The 16,948-nt window shown below is 46.2% G+C and overlaps 1 protein-coding gene and 2 long non-coding RNA genes across 6 annotated transcripts in view; 2 read left to right on the top strand and 1 right to left on the bottom strand.

The window, feature by feature from the left end:
• The window catches only part of LOC126987380 (uncharacterized), a 32,443-nt gene that overhangs the window by 13,993 nt on the left and 1,502 nt on the right, over positions 1-16,948 (top strand). Inside the window, exon 2 of the long non-coding RNA XR_007740848.1 lies at positions 4,520-4,687. This is a non-coding gene — a long non-coding RNA (uncharacterized LOC126987380). The remainder of the gene's footprint in view (positions 1-4,519; positions 4,688-16,948) is intronic.
• Positions 3,079-3,689, top strand: LOC126987381 (uncharacterized). The gene is made up of 3 exons (XR_007740849.1): positions 3,079-3,176; positions 3,282-3,351; positions 3,387-3,689. It is a non-coding gene; the product is annotated as an uncharacterized LOC126987381 (long non-coding RNA).
• The window catches only part of LOC126987379 (probable inactive protein kinase DDB_G0270444), a 42,571-nt gene continuing 33,086 nt past the window's right edge, over positions 7,464-16,948 (bottom strand). For 3 of the 4 annotated variants that reach the window (XM_050844365.1, XM_050844364.1, XM_050844362.1), the window contains 3 exons: positions 12,208-12,370; positions 8,455-8,780; positions 7,464-7,672 (listed from right to left, as the gene is read on the bottom strand). In XM_050844365.1, the coding sequence (XP_050700322.1) occupies positions 8,700-8,780; positions 12,208-12,370 (244 nt within the window). In that variant the 3' untranslated portion in view covers positions 7,464-7,672; positions 8,455-8,699. Of the gene's footprint in view, positions 7,673-8,262; positions 8,377-8,454; positions 8,781-12,207; positions 12,371-16,948 lie in introns of those variants that run through there. The other variant, XM_050844363.1, reaches the window with a different exon arrangement.

Here is a 16,948-nt window from a genome sequence, read left to right as displayed (position 1 = left end):
AATTCACTCCCTTTCACTCAAATTCCTTCCTTTCCTCAAATTCCTTCCTTTCCTGAAATTCCCTTCCTTTCCACTCAAATTCCCTTCCTTTCCACTCAAATTCCCTTCCTTTCCTCCTCAAATTCCCTTCCTTTCCACTCAAATTCCCTTACTTTCCTCCAAATTCCTTCCTTTCCACTCAAATTCTATTCCTTTCCACTCAAATTCCATTCCTTTCCACTCAAATTCCCTCCCTTTCCACTCAAATTCCTTCCCTTTCCACTCAAATTCCCTTCCTTTCCACCCAAATTCTTTCCTTTCCACTCAAATTCCCTTCCTTTCCACTCAAATTCCCTTCCTTTCCACTCAAATTCCCTTCCTTTCCACTCAAATTCCCTTCCTTTCCACTCAAATTCCCTTCCTTTCCACTCAAATTCCCTTCCTTTCCACTCAAATTCCTTTCCTTTCCACTCAAATTATCTCCTTTTCCACTCAAATTCCTTCCTTTCCACTCAAATTCCCTTCCTTTCCACTCAAATTCCCTTCCTTTCCACTCAAATTCACTTCCTTTCCACTCAAATTCCCTTCCTTTCCACTCAAATTCCCTTCTTTTCCACTCAAATTCCCTTCCTTTCCACTCAAATTCCCTTCCTTTCCACTCAAATTCCCTCCCTTTCCACTCAAATTCCCTCCCTTTCCACTCAAATTCCCTTCCTTTCCACTCAAATTCCCTTCCTTTCCACTCAAATTCCCTTCCTTTCCACTCAAATTCCCTTCCTTTCCACTCAAATTCCCTCCCTTTCCACTCAAATTCCCTCCCTTTCCACTCAAATTCCCTCCCTTTCCACTCAAATTCTCTTCCTTTCCACTCAAATTTCCTTCCCTTCCACTCAAATTCCCTTCCTTTCCACTCAAATTCCCTTCCTTTCCACTCAAATTCCCTTCCTTTCCACTCAAATTCCCTTCCTTTCCACTCAAATTCCTTCCTTTCCTCAAATTCTTCCTTTCCACTCAAATTCCTTCCTTTCCCTCAAATTCCTTCCTTTTCCACTCAAATTCCCTTCCTTTCCCTCAAATTCCTTCCTTTCCACTCAAATTCCTTCCTTTCCACTCAAATTCCTTCCTTTCCTTTCCTTTCCACTCAAATTCCTTCCTTTCCACTCAAATTCCTTCCTTTCCACTCAAATTCCCTTCCTTTCCTCACTCAAATTCCTTCCCTTTCCTCAAATTCCCTTCCTTTCCACTCAAATTCCCTTCCTTTCCACTCAAATTCCCTTCCTTTCCTCCACTCAAATTCCCTGCCTTTCCACTCAAATTCCCTCCCTTTCCACCTTTTTCCACTTCTCTTCCACCTCTCCACATACTCCTCTTCCACTTCTATCATTGCCGACTACTCTTCCACCTTTCCAGTTGCTTATCTTCTCCAGTTCAATCTTCTCAAAACTCCACTTTTTCTGTAACTCCACTCACCAATCTGTCCCTCTCCACTCATTCCACATACCATCACTCCACCTCCACCCTTCTATATGCCACTTGCTCCACCTCTCTACTGTAATTTCTAGCTGTTCTCTTCCCTTTACCCCCAATACTCCACATAGACCACTTCCTCCACACTCCACTCCTCCACGTCTGCCTGCTCCACCTTGTTACAGTCACATTTTTTCCTTAACATGTACGTAAAGTTTCTAGCTGCAGTTTATTTCACAAGTCTAGTTTCTTTCAAGTGCCGTCTACTCCACCTAGTCCACCTACTCCACTATTTCTCTTCATTTCCACTTTCAATCTGCACCACTTCTCCACTCTACTTCTCATCTTACTCCACTTCTCACTCCACTCTTGTTCCATCATATTATACTTACTCTCCACTTTCTCTAATCATACTCTTTCTCTCCACTTTCAATCTACTCCACTTCTCCACTCAACATTTTTTTTTCAATCCACTCTTCCTCCAGCATATTTACAGCTTGCTCTCCACTTTCTCTAATCATTCTTTCTTTCCAGTTGCAATCTGCACCGCTGTTCCACTTGTTCCGCCCTCCAAATACTCCTTCCTACCTACGGGGGCTTCGTGGTGCAGTGGTTAGCACACTCAGCTCACAACTGAGAGCCCGGGTTCAATTCCCAGGCAGAGTTGAAAAAAATGGGGGGCTTTTCCGATACCCTACGCTCCTGTCCACCCAGCAGTGAATGGGTACCAGGTATTAATCGGGGGTTGTGTCCCTTCTCCTGGGGTCTGTTCCCTTCTCCTATAATTCCTTCCCCTTCTGTCTCTCTCCGGCATATGACCACAGATGTTGCGCCGACTAAACCAAACTTTCCTTCCTACCTCTCCACCCTGCCGACTCTTGTTCCATCATCTCCAGGCTACAGTGCACACAGAATACCAGGAAAGTGCCTTGTGTAGTGATTGGCATTGACATAAAAAGGAGGAAATTTTAGGTAACCACATGGGAAGTCTCTATAGTGTCCGGCACTTGAGTGGAAGTAATGGATCATTGTGGAGAAAGTAGATTGGTTCGGGCGCTTGCAATAACTCTGTGGTGGACTGGCGAACCGGCTCCTGATGTTGGTGGTCATTGAGCGCCACTTCAGTACCCTGCTTCTGGTTTTAGTCCTGGTCCTCATATTAGGCAGGAAGGTCAACTATTTGGGCTCTAGGACCATGGTATTAACCCAGTAGCTGCGGGGATCATGTTTTAACCCAGTAGCAGCGACAGGGCCAAATTGTGGCTTTAACATAGCAGGGCCAAATTTGTGGCTTTAACGTGTAGAGCAGATGGCCATGAATTCAGATGATAAACCCCCCAAAATAGATGATACATAATCTGATCACAAATGCTTTGATATATATTATGAAATGGTTTGTGTGAGGGGTGATTTTTTCTCATTTTTTTCGATTGGAGGGACCATTAAGAAACATGATCCCCGCTGTTACCGGGTTAAAGGCCCCTCTAAGCAAGAAAAATGAGAAAAAATCATCACTCACGCAAAGCATTTCATAAAATATATCAACACATTTAGGATCAGTTTATGCATCATCTATTTTTTGGGGTTTATATCATAGCAAAAATTTGGCCCGTTGCTGGTACAAGGTAAAGCCACAAATTTGGCCCGTTGCTGGTACACGGTAAAGCCACAAATTTGCCCCATCGCTGGTACACGGTAAAGCCACAAATTTGGCCCGTCGCTGGTACACAGTAAAGCCACAAATTTGGCCCATCGCTGGTACACGGTAAAGCCACAAATTTGCCCCATCGCTGGTACACGGTAAAGCCACAAATTTGGCCCGTCGCTGGTACAAGGTAAAGCCACAAATTTGGCCTGTCGCTGGTACACAGTAAAGCCACAAATTTGGCCCGTCGCTGGTACACAGTAAAGCCACAAATTTGGCCCGTCGCTGGTACAAGGTAAAGCCACAAATTTGGCCCGTCGCTGGTACACAGTAAAGCCACAAATTTGGCCCGTCGCTGGTACACAGTAAAGCCACAAATTTGGCCCGTCGCTGGTACACGGTAAAGCCACAAATTTGGCCCATCGCTGCTACCGGGTTAAATGTCTCTAGCTCCCACTACGACCATTTCCGGAGGCCACAGAGATGGTCAGCCTGGCTCTCATAGGTGTTCTTCCCATTCAAGGTGCAGGGGTTGTGTAAAACTATCACTAGGATCACGAAACTCTCCATGAAAGTCCCAGCAACTTCCATTAGAGGCTTTTCAAAGAGGCAAACTGAGGAGCTGCGAAGATGGGCCTCGATCTCTGCCCGTCTTCCCTTGCTGGACTCCCCAAGCACGCAGACTTTGTGACCTACTTGACAGGACTTCCCCTGATGCAGATTCTTGTCTTCGTCCTGTCCTCAGTGGCTCCTGGTGCAATATACCCCACTGCTTCACTCTATCCACTCGTGACTTGTAACCATTGATATTTAGTCCACTTGTACTCCTTAACCCCTTGAATGCAAACCTCCTACAAGAAGACACCACCAAGCTACAGGAATGGAACAAAAAGTGGCTGCTACAATTCAATGAAGAAAATGAAAAGCCCTGTACCTTGGGAGAGGATATCCAGCATACCAGTACCACATGGGAAACACTGCACTATCCACCACAGAGGCAGAGAAAGATTTGGGACTATATGTTACCAGGCTACCAGTGAAGGCGAAATCTGTGCCAACCGCAGTGAACGGGTCAACTGTTCTACCTTCCACCTACACCACTACCTCCACTCACTCCACATAACCCACCAATAAGATGCTTCCCTCTAAGACTCTGCGGTTGACAAGTGTCGTTGTTCTGAGTGCCTCGTCCCAGCCCAGTGACCCCACAACTTAGTGAAAGGGTTTAGAATTTTCCTTTTTTTTTGGGGGGGGAAGAAGGGGAGAATGTATTGTCTTGCTCTCCAGTCTTGGAAGTATTGCTCTGTCTATTTTCTTTCTTATGCATAAAATAAGTATATATTCCCAAGTATCTTCTAGTTCCCTATGCATTTATATATCTTGTTCCCTGTGTGAGCTTGTATTGGTTTCCTTTTTGGTTCATTTCAGGCCTTCTCAGGGACAACCAGGAGAAGACGAAGATGAAATTACAAAACCCAGAAGGCTGAAAGAGGAAGTCAGTCAGTCAGTCTACAGTCATTACAAAACCCTGAAGACAAGACTGGAGGAGGAAGTCAGTCTAGTGTCATCCCAAGAGGAGGCGGCCTGAGGTGCCAGGTACGCCAGAAGACAGTGGGTACTTCATTTATACAAAGCTAGAGGCAGGTTTGTCCTCTGGTTTCATTGATAGGCTTGGTAGTTCTAGTGACTGATCATCTGGGAAGGAGTGTTACTGACATATAAGGTTTACATATGTAGTTTGGTCTTCATTAATCTGGAAGGTTTCTCTTGGATTCATGGTGTTGGCCAGACTGTGCTGTCAGTGGTAGGTCCTCTGCAGTGTGGGAGTGAATGAGGTGTTTGAGTTCAGTGGTCAGGTATAGGTCGTGGAAAAGGAAAGAAAGGAATTGTGTGGTGGACAGATGAGATAGAAAGAGGCAGTTGAGGAGAACAGAAGGAACTACAAGAAAATGTTAGAGAGAAATATGATGGAGGAGGCGAGAGGGATGGGAGGAAGTACAGGGAGAGCAAGAAGTGGGTTAGGGACGAAAAGAGAGAGGATGAGGATTTGGGTAGGAAAATATCACCAAAATACCAGAACAAAAAACTTTGCTGGAAAGAAGATAAAAGTGAAATAGGGGAGGAAAGAGTGACCTTTGTAGCATGAAGAGGAGAGATGGGTGCTTGTGAGGGGAATAAGGAGATAAGGGAGGTGTGGAAAGAGGAAACTGTAATGAATAAGAGTGTGGGAGGGAGAGCGGAAGTGAGCAGTGTAGGAATAAAGATCAGTGTAGGGCGGCCAGATCCACAGGGAGGCTGGAGAGAGGTGAGATAGAGGAGGCAAAGAAGAAGTTAAAGGTGGGAAAGGCCCTGGAGCTGATGGCATAACAGATTATTATTATTATTTTTTAACAACTTAGCATCTAGCAACGGTTGGCTTTATTCAGGGGCCTAGTGGTCGGCCCAAGCCCATCATGGAACAGGCAATTTTGAGCGTGGCGCCATTTATTCCTCACTCATGCTGTGCCCCGGAACTCATTCTTGATTCACTTAGACGGTTTCTTCTAGAGTCCGGGTCTTCAGGACAGCGTGTGGGTAGTCTTGGGCCACTCGGCTGAAGTATGGAGGAGGTGTAGTTGTGGAATGGATATTATGGATATGTAACAGGAACAGGAACAGGGTGAGGTGCCTGAGGGTTGAAGAAAGGCTAGTGTTGTGCTGCTGTACAAAGGAAAGGAAGCAGAGGTGACTAATAGTTACAGGGAATAAGTCTACTCAGAGTGGCAGGAAAAGTGTATGGCAGGGTTTTAAATGAGAGGATGAAGAAAGTAACTGTACATGGGCGGTTCTGTGAGAGAAATGAAAGCCAGAGTGGGGAACTTGGTACAAGGCAGAAAGTGAGAGGTACAGAGGAGTCATTGGTGGCGGACCTGTTTTCAGATGATACAGTACTGTTGGCAGAGAATGAGGGGACGCTACAGAGGATAGTGGATGCATTTGACAGGGTGTGTAAGAGGAGGAAGCTGAGTGAATGCTGGAAAGCGCAAGGTTATGGTATTTGAGAGGGCGAGAGAACAGGACATTGATTTTGCAAAGCCATACAGAGTTAGAGCAAAGAGCACAACAAAGTGTAGGATAAGGTTAGGGGAGGAGAGAGTGGAGGAGGTGACTGAGGTGAAATATTTAGGGACAGTTGTATGTAAGCATGGAAGGTGAGGTGAGGGAAAGAGCAGTGAAGGGCAGACAGGTGGTGGGTGCATTGGGGAGAGTTGTGAGAGGAAGAAGTGTGAGCATGGCGGTAAAGAGGGGAACAAGGAACAGTATTATCCTGCCAACTCTGTCGCATGCATCAGAGACGTGGACATGGAGTGCAGCGCAGCAATCAAGAATACGTGCAGTGGAAATGAGTTGTACAAGAGGTGCGTGTGGTGTGTCAGGATGGCATGGAGGAAGTAATGGAAGTGTGTGTGAGGGGTTTGGTATGGGTTGACAGTGAAGGGAGTGGAGTGTGGAGTGTGGAGTGGGTGGTGCACTGAGATGGTTTGGACACATGATGAGAATGGGGGAGAATGAATTTGTGAAGAGTGTACGAGGGAAGGAAGGCCATGGGGGCGCCCGCAGAGGAAGTCGATGGTTCCTTCCAGGAGGTACTTGGGATGAGAAGGGGGCCTGCATGAGACTCACCCAGAGGGACCCCTGGGCTCTGCGCCATAGGGTGGGCGAGGCGATGCACCCCCCGGCGTATGCCCCCATTGATATTGATTTTGTAGCTCACTTATGTAATGCAATATTTAGTTTCTTCATCAGTTAATAATAGCATAAAAGTGAATTACGAATGTATTAAAAAAATCATTACCAAGCAAACATGACATGCTGAGAGCTGCACCTACAAGTTGTTTTTTAAATGTGCACAATTCCCTTCCCTCCCAATGAATTCAAAGTCTGGTGATGCCACCGTGTTCAGAACATCTCTGTAACCTGCAAGTTTATTTTTGCACTACCTTAACAATCTGATGAAAAATAGGAATATAAAGCACTAGAAACATTTATATAAGAGACAGACTTCAAATAGTGTCTTATTTTGTAGTTAAAAATTTGTTTTTTCAAGCCATCCACAGTCCACTCTTATTCCCCCGTCCACTGAAGAAGGCACCAAGTAAGAGTTGCAAGGCAGAAGTGTGAGCTACAGAAAAAAGTGGCAAGATGCAGTGTGGAGGCCAGTTTCAAGATGAGCCGGAGCAAGGCTGCCTCAAGCTGCTGTCCAATCAGCGAAGAGATCACCTCGGCAGCCCGGCAGGCCACAATGGCAATGTTCAGACTACAACAGCGTTCAGGGAAAACAAAACTACACACATTTCGCGGCAGCCATGGAGTCATTATTGAAACTGAATGATTAGCATTAGAGTTTTACTATGGAGATATACATATATTACCACTGTAGTGAAAGACAGAGTATGGAAGGAAAATCACCAAAATTTGTAGAAGTTTAGTAAAATAAATGTTTGCAATATACAAAAAATCTACAAAAGGTGAAAATGACATCCTGAAACTAAGGTGAAGATATGAAAGCAAAATACCTTGCCTGAAAAGGTGTGTAAAAACCTGCCTGGGTACACAAGTGCCTGAAAAGGTGTGTAAAACCTGCCTGGGTACACAAGTGCCTGAAAAGGTGTGTAAAACCTGCCTGGGTACACGAGTGCCTGAAAAGGTGTGTAAAACCTGCCTGGGTACACCAGTGCCTGAAAAGGTGTGTAAAACCTGCCTGGGTACACCAGTGCCTGAAAAGGTGTGTAAAACCTGCCTGGGTACACAAGTGCCTGAAAGGTGTGTAAAACCTGCCTGGGTACACCAGTGCCTGAAAAGGTGTGTAAAACCTGCCTGGGTACACAAGTGCCTGAAAAGGTGTGTAAAACCTGCCTGGGTACACAAGTGCCTGAAAAGGTGTGTAAAACCTGCCTGGGTACACAAGTGCCTGAAAAGGTGTGTAAAACCTGCCTGGGTACACAAGTGCCTGAAAAGGTGTGTAAAACCTGCCTGGGTACACAAGTGCCTGAAAAGGTGTGTAAAACCTGCCTGGGTACACAAGTGCCTGAAAAGGTGTGTAAAACCTGCCTGGGTACACAAGTGCCTGAAAAGGTGTGTAAAACCTGCCTGGGTACACAAGTGCCTGAAAAGGTGTGTAAAACCTGCCTGGGTACACAAGTGCCTTAAAAGGTGTGTAAAAACCTGCCTGGGTACACAAGTGCCTGAAAAGGTGTGTAAAAACCTGTCTGGGTACACAAGTGCCTGAAAAGGTGTGTAAAAACCTGCCTGGGTACACACGTGCCTGAAAAGGTGTGTAAAACCTGCCTGGGTACACAAGTGCCTGAAAAGGTGTGTAAAACCTGCCTGGGTACACAAGTGCAGAGTAACAGCCACACCCTGCAACACTCAGGATGCAAGTAACTGCTGCACCAATAAATGCTCCCGACAACACTACGTAACACTATAGTATAACCGTAAGCCTTAGGAAATATAAAGGCGTAAATCCATAAGCCTTAGAAAATATAAAGTCCGGAAGTAAGAACTGAATCCCCATTGATCCTCAGCCTGGTATCCTCTGAAGCCTTGGCCCGCCTGAGGACTGGAGTCACTCTGCAGACCTAAACTCCTCCACACACTTGGTGGCCTCAGTGAGGGCAGACATCAGCTCAACGTTGCCTTCCTCCATCTGTAAGGAAACAGACATTGATACAAGGTGACTGGCTGCCACTTCTGACTATATTCACCTACTAAGAAATCCCAACACACCCTTGTTTTGGGAGCAGCTGTGTGGTACAGATGGGGCACCAGCCCATACACCCAGGCCAGGGGTAACCTTTAACCTTTAGAGCATAGGTCCCCAACCCGCGGCCCGCGAGCACCCTTGGTGCGGCCCGCGGGACTTTACATCATTCAACATTAGGTGCGGCCTGCCGAAGGGCTCCAGGATCGTTTCTGTGGCCCGCGGTGCAGACTGTGGGCACATGACCGGTTTACAACTTTTTAAATTTCTGCAGTGCTGAGAGCCAATGAGCGTGCGCTGTTAAGCCGGCCAATCAGCGTCCACTATGGCGCACTTTTCGGCTTTATAAGGGGGCTTCGGCCATTCAGTTTTCAGTGTCTCTCCCCTGCTCTAGACTGCTGAAAGACTTGGCATGTGCTCAAGACTATGCAGTGACAGTCTCAATCAGTTCAATGTGCTCGGCTCCCTTGAGAACCCTGTAGAACTGTGGGATACCTTCAAATGCGACTCTTCGAGCTGCCAAGGAGTGTATTGGAAAGCGCCCGAGATCTAGGAGTGGGTTTGCCTCGGAGGAGATGCTGGAGAACATTGAGGAGAGACGCGCTGCCAGACACTTGCTGGGAATCAGGACCATTACAGGGCTCTGTCACGTAGGACCAGAGCTCTCCTGAGGAGAGACAAGGAGAGGTATGTCAGGGGTCTTGCTGAGGAGGTCAAGGAACACTTAAATGAGAATGACTTCCAACCTGCTTACCGAGCCCTGAAGAAGCTCTGCTCCAAGTCTCCCTCCCAGGTGAGCGCTATCCAAACAGCTGATGGCTGCCTCGTGTCGGACGTGGAAGGGCAGTGGGCTCGTTGGGCTGAGTACTTTGAGCAGCTGTACATGGCAGACCCTCCAACTGGGCAGCTTCCAGCTACTGGGTTGCAGGTGGCGGATGCCGATCCACCCATTGACGAAAGCCCACTCTCTCCCTGAGCACACACCTGGTCTCTGAGCTTCTCAAGATAAGGCTGCAGAGAGTTGCATCTCAAGAATTTCATGGACCTGAAGCATATCCTCAATTTTGTAACAAGAAGTCTGTGGTCAACTGTAATGAACTCAGCAGTGTAAAACCCTACATTTCTGGAGGATCCTCTAACAAGTACTAGCAAGGATGTGATCAATCTCCTTTGCCACACCACTAGTATTGCTGCTCCAAGACCAGCGGCAAGGCTCGCATCTCAGGAACCAGTAATCCTCAGCCTTCTGGGTTTTGCAAAGCTCAGAAGGAGTGAAATGTTGATGTTTCTGGCACAAGAGCCGTGGGGACCAAAACATATCACACAGCCATCTCTCTCTGTGCCAGTAACTGCATTAAAGTCATGCACGACAATGAGTGTGTTGTGTCGGGGGCACTGGTCAACTACAGAGTCAAGCTTGGCGTAGAACATCTCTTTCTCCTAAAGTCCACACATCTCAGTAGGGGTGTACACTGCAATAAGAGATATGAAGGCCAGGGAGTGCTTCAACATCACCAGCATCACACACTCATAATCCCCAACAACAGAGGACTGCAGTCAGCGAGAAATGGCCACAGCTACTCTCTTGAGACAGGCACCATCACTGTGGCCCACTACTGATCTCTCCCTCACCAGGTCTCCTCATCTCAGAGCCCCACTATGTTCACTCTCAGCCTCCCGAGTTGTGTTCCACCCAAAATTGATGTCTCTTCTGGGTTCTCGTTCTGTTTTCCTTGGATGGAGCGGTGTCTAGCCTAGTCTATTTTTTTGTTTGTTTTAATTTTTGCCCTTCCTTGAGCTTCCTCCGTTGCTGTAAAAAAATAATATAGACAAGCTGACAAATGAGGCAGTCGCTGATCCTCCAGAGGGATCAGGATGTTCCAGGCACCCACGCAGAGAGTCTGCCAGAGATCAACACTTTTTAAAGTTTCAGATGCCTGTCTTATGGGATTATAGCTGTGGCATTAGGGGGACAAAACCAATTGTATGTAGTTTGAACAAGGAAAGGCAGGCTATGTTTCTGTCTTGGATGTTTACAGCTGTGGCATTAGGGGGACAAAGCCAATTATATGTAGTTTGAACAAGGAAAGGCAGGCTATATTTGTGTCTTGGGGGTTACAGCTGCAGCATTAGGGGGACAAAGACAGTTCTATCTAGTCTGCACAAGGAGAGGCAGGCTATGTTTCTGTCTTGGATGTTTACAGCTGTGGCATTAGGGGGACAAAGCCAATTATATGTAGTTTGAACAAGGAGAGGCAGGCTATGTTTCTGTCTTGGGGGTTACAGCTGCAGCATTAGGGGGACAAAGACAGTTCTATCTAGTCTGCACAAGGAGAGGCAGGCTATGTTTCTGTCTTGGGGGATTACAGCTGCAGCATTAGGGGGACAAAGCCAGCTCTATCTAGTCTGCACGAGGAGAGGCAGGCTATGTTTCTGTCTTGGGGGTTACAGCTGCAGCATTAGGGGGACAAAGACAGTTCTATCTAGTCTGCACAAGGAAAGGCAGGCTATGTTTCTGTCTTGGGGGTTACAGCTGCAGCATTAGGGGGACAAAGCCAGCTCTATCTAGTCTGCACGAGGAGAGGCAGGCTATGGTTCTGTGGGGGGGGTTCCCGCTGCAGCATTAGGGGGACAAAGACAGTTCTATCTAGTCTGCACGAGGAGAGGCAGGCTACACTTGTCTTGGGGGGTATCACTGAGGCGCTTGAAGGACAGAGCCAATTTTTCCTAGTTTGTATGAGAAAAGGTAGGCTACGCATTATCACTGAGGCGCTGGGAGGACAAAGACAGTTCTATCTAGTCTGCACGAGGAGAGGCAGGCTACACTTGTCTTGGGGGGTATCACTGAGGCACTTGAAGGACAAAGCCAATTATATCTAGTCTGCACGAGGAGAGGCAAGGCTACACATCTCAGGCAGAACAAGATACAAGTTGCGAAGGAAAACTCATCCTTGGCACACCACATACTAGGTCACTTTTCCCTTGCATTATATTTCTTGTTCATCCTGTGGTGTGTATCTTGACTTTCCCAGTGCAAACTAGAGCAAAGTTGACTCTGTCCCTTACACCACATACTAGGTCACTTTTCCCTTGCATTGTATTTCTTGTTCATCCTGTGGTGTGTATCTTGACTTTCCCAGTGCAAACTAGAGCAAAGTTGACTCTGTCCCTTACACCACATACTAGGTCACTTTTCCCTTGCATCATATTTCTTGTTCATCCTGTGGTGTGTATCTTGACTTTCCCAGTGCAAACTAGAGCAAAGTTGACTCTGTCCCTTACGCCTCCATTCCTTGTTTGCATAAAGCACGACAATGAATTTCCTGACCAGTGGAATTTGAGTTAATGTATTAATAAGTAAAATGGTACATACAGCATCGAGGATAAGCTTGTAGTTGTTCTTTATCATGATGTTGGTGTTCCGGATCTCCTCCATGGACTGTCTGATCTGCCCGTCCAGGTCAGCCACGTCATCACTCACTTCCTTGCACACAATGTCCTGCTCCGTCTGGTTGCGCTCCAGGTCCTCGAGAACCCTGCAGAGAAAAGACTTGCCTCACCTTATGCAACAGTGAGTGGGTACTGGACACCCGATGTTCACTCACCGGTGTATGAAAAGAGATAGCCTGTTCCAGCTGCGCTGAACCAAACAGTTCGGCTCTGCTCCACTGGCCCCATCCACAAATGACGTCATCATGGACCAGTGAAGCAACCACTGAAGCAACAACACTCCTAATTGCCAATGAAGCACCAACACTCTCGCCCTCTTCTTTTACTTGAATACTCTTAATGGATTCCTTGGATGATGTTGTGGCACCGTGATTACAAAAAACAGTTGTCCAATGTTTTCCGATGTAGAGGATTTAGTGGAGGATAACAGGACTAGATGCTTGCAAAGATTGCTCGATCTCATACTCATACAAGTCAGCCCAATACTTAAACTCTTGTATAAGTATTATCAATAACCCAATTGTAGCCACATAGCATAATGTGATCAATACATTTTAGCCACATACCATTATGTGAATCTGGATTTATTTACAGATCAGTGCACTTATAGGGCTGTTAAGTGCATGTTGCTCTCTGAATAAACTAAATTAGACTCTGCTGACTGCTGCCCGCAGCCGCTCCGTTGAAGCTCCTTTTTTCGTGAGACAGTCTGCAAGTTGTTGTCCAGACTGTACCCAGAATACTTCATCAATCTCTCCTTGCTCCAACATGTCTCGTAGTACTGCAATATCGATCCGCAGGCGTTTGTCCTCCACACTCTTGCATGAATGTAGAGCATCAACTAAACTTTTATCAACAAAACACTTTATCTTAAGTTTAGCACATCCAGATACTTCTTGTAATAAGTTAGCCAGGTATACTGCAGTCTCTGCACATTCGAGCAGAGCCAGCGTTTCAGCAGAGAGAGTGGATTTGACGACCCGTCTTATCTTCCTCGTCTGCCAAAATATGGGGCATCTTTTTTCGCCAACACCCCGTAAAAAGATTACCATGCCTCCTTGAGAGCCATTTCCCACTAAGTTTGCAAACGAGGCATCTGAATAACACTCCATGAAGCAGTCTTCTAGCGAGTCCATCTTTGGAATGTACAATTTCATATTATCAGTTTTCACTCTTGTAATGACCTTATTAAGCCTTTGTAAATCGGCTACAGTGGTTCTGTTGACATTCATACTCAGTTCACACATGTCGAAAGCAATATCTGGTCTTGTGTGTGTTGCAATCCAATTTAGTTGCCCAATTAAAGCCCTGTACTCTGCTTTCTCAGAGTGAGACAATTCTCCCGATTTCACTGAAGAACGATGTTTACTCAGCGTAACTGGTTTAAGGGATGCAGCATACTGTGCCTGGTCAAGCGTTATACTGCCGTCAGCATTAGATTCAACATTTAGGCCCACATATTTAAAAGTTTTGGATTCCCAACTGCCAACTAAGAATATTTGGTGTAAACGATTTATGACCTGTTGCTCAAAATCATGTGTACCAGCCCAAAGAAAGTCATCAACATAAACACACATGATACCTTCCAGCGTTTTACCATTCCTCCAAGAGAATAGAGCTGAATCCAATGATGACACTTTGGCTCCGAGTTCCAGCAACTGGTCCCTTACACGTAAATACCAGTGTCTAGCAGCATCACAAAGGCCATAAACAGTCTTCTTCAACTTCCATAGCTTACCATTCGCATATTCTTGTGGGGGACGTAGATGGACAACTCTCTCAATGTCGTGACCCTGCAGGTAGGCAGCCTTCACATCCATAGTATGGCAAACCCAATGGTTGGTGGAAGCCAAGGAGAGGGCCACACGCACCGCTTCTTTCGAACAAGTAGGGGAATCTTTCCGGAGGCTTGCCGAGTCTTCCTCAAACCCTCTAGCTACAAGCCTGGCTTTGACAACTGGTTTGCCATCTTTTATTTTCTCTGTTACCACCCAACGAACTGATATGGCCTCCTGTCCGACATCTTTTACTTCCTCATACACTTTGTTGTTTTGCCAATTCATAATCTCACTATCCTTTGCACTTATCACATCTTCAGAATTAAACAGAATGAGCATTTCTACATCATCGTCGATCACTTCCCAAGAGTCAAAATCATTCTGCAAATCTACCCAACCAATACTCCCATCACAGTCTTTTTTCATATTATAGCAGTGCTTGTACTTTCCGGTGGCTTTACCTGCCCTACTCACGATTTTCCCAGATAACAGCTCCCCACTGGCTGAGTGTATTCCTTTAATACGTTGCCCAATGGAGACCTTGGGGATCCTTGAAGACTGACCAGCTGGCTGTTTAGCCATATCTTCATCAGTAGACTCTTCAATTTCGGCTTCATCATCATCAGACTCATCATCCCCATCTACTATATCATTACTTTCATGTATATCAACATCTTTATCATGGTTAACATCTCGTGTGTTTCCAACAACCACTCTTGCTGCTTGGTTTAATACATGTGCTAGCCGACATTCGTGCACTCGCACGTAGACACCGCCGTGTCTCACAAGGATTTGCTTGCCATCTCTCCCGATCACAATACCTGGACCATGCCACTCATGCCCATCATTCCTTTTATAGAAAACTTCATCACCATTTTGAAGGTCATCCACATCACTAGAGCGTACGTTGTGCCTCAGTGCTCTAGAGACACGTTCATTGGACTCAGCCTTGATGAATTCTTGTCTTGCCACATGCAGAGCATTCAAATTTGTCCTTACAATATCTGTGGTACATTTTGACTCCAAGGCTGGCAGTTCATTAAGGAATATGTTTGGAAGATTCGGATTTTGTCCAAAACAAGTTGGTTAGGGGAAAAACCTGCATAGTTAACGAGAGCATTCCGTGCCGACACAGCCCAAGCCAGGGCAACATCCAAGCAGCAATGGCTATCAGCCATTATTTTCCTCACAATGTCACCAATCACCGCATTTTGTCGCTCACAGGCCCCATTGCTCCACGGGCTCTCAGCAGAAGTAGTCATAATTATTATGTTGAAGTTTTCAACAAGGTCTCGCATCCCTGCATTGTTAAACTCGCAACCATTATCCGTCAAAATCTTCTTAGGTGCACCAAACACCATAATCCAGCTCTGAAAAACACCTTTAATAATAGTCCTGCAGACTTATCAGCTATCACCTTAGCAGTGCAATACCTGGTTGCCAAATCGACAAGGACCAAGAAATAATACCTTCCCCAGGCTTTTAGATCCATGGCAACCACTTCATTAAATCTAGATGCCATTGGCAGACTCACAACAGGCCGGGTCTTGTTTTCTTGAATCTATGACAGATGGTGCAAGAGTCAGATACCTCCTTAATAGCCTTTTCCAGCCCTGAATTTTTCATACCAGCATCTGTAATTAATTTTGTTAGTCTGGCAGGGGTTGGGTGTCCAAATTGTTTATGAAGTTTTAAAGCAGTTTTCTTCACATCAGATCCAAGAGCCGCCAAAGCGATCCCTCTGTATGACCCATGGCCTAGTCACAGGGAAATGGGAAGCAAGTAATGGCCTGAAGATGATGAATTCAAATCAATTATATCACCACATACCTTAACCTGGTCAGTGTCAAAGTTGAGTAACATTTTGGCCTTTTTCATGGAGCGCTTGCTCAACAACAATGGTATGTTGCAGCTTACCACATCAGTCACTATGGTGCCGCTTGTATTCCCAATGCGGCAGGGCAGGGTTACACGCCTGAGTGATGGGACCGTAACATTGTCAGCAAACGTGAAGGTTGAGGAGGATTTTTCTTCCACTATAGCCTCCCTCTCATAATCACTGAGCTCACTTACATAGGAATTAAACCACTTTTCGCCGCATACGGACCTTGAACACCCAGTATCCAAGACAGCACATCCTTTGGCTTCGTCCACCAGCGTTTGTAACTTGCCACTGTTCACCTCTTCACCCGCATATCCCATGAACAAGGATAAGTGCACTGTTTCTGAGTCCTGCTGTTTATCCACACTGTCGTTTTCATAAGCGTCTGGACAACTGCGAGCCCAATGGAAACGAGAACCACATATGAGGCATTTCGTTATCTTACCGTCTGGTCCAGCTGGGTTCTGTCTCCTACCCGAAGCTGAACGTGTAGCCGCGTGTGTGTGTGTTGTCGCACTCCGACCACCTCGATAAGCGCCGCCGCCGCCGCCGCCGCGCACCCTCGCACGGCCGCGTCCTTTCACGTAAAACACTTCGTCCCCAGCGGTGGCAGTGTCAATGGGCTGTACGGCCTGTTGTTGTTTTGTGTATGTTTCCTTAGACTCGTTTCCCAGAAGCACGGGCTCACTTTTCACTACAACCGTAGACACAGCAGCCGATGTTTTGCTAGGACCACCAATTTCTCCAGCAAATATGCGTGTCAAAGCAGATTTCATGTTTGCATATGTCACTTCACTAATGGCAGACATCACCAGTTGTTGTTCACTATCAGAGAGACTGCCTGAAGCCAGAAGCATAAATGCCATGACGGAATCAGGGAGATCCATGCCTTGCTTTGTAAAGTTAAAGTATACGTGTTCAAACGCCGCCACATATTCACGAATGTTCGTATCACTAGCTCGTCTATAGTTATATAGTTCATGGAATGCCACAAATTGACGCCG

The sequence above is a fragment of the Eriocheir sinensis genome, chromosome 64 (assembly GCF_024679095.1).
Source record: "Eriocheir sinensis breed Jianghai 21 chromosome 64, ASM2467909v1, whole genome shotgun sequence".
NCBI classification, from domain to species: domain Eukaryota; kingdom Metazoa; phylum Arthropoda; class Malacostraca; order Decapoda; family Varunidae; genus Eriocheir; species Eriocheir sinensis.
This window is presented reverse-complemented; position numbering and strand designations above follow the sequence as displayed.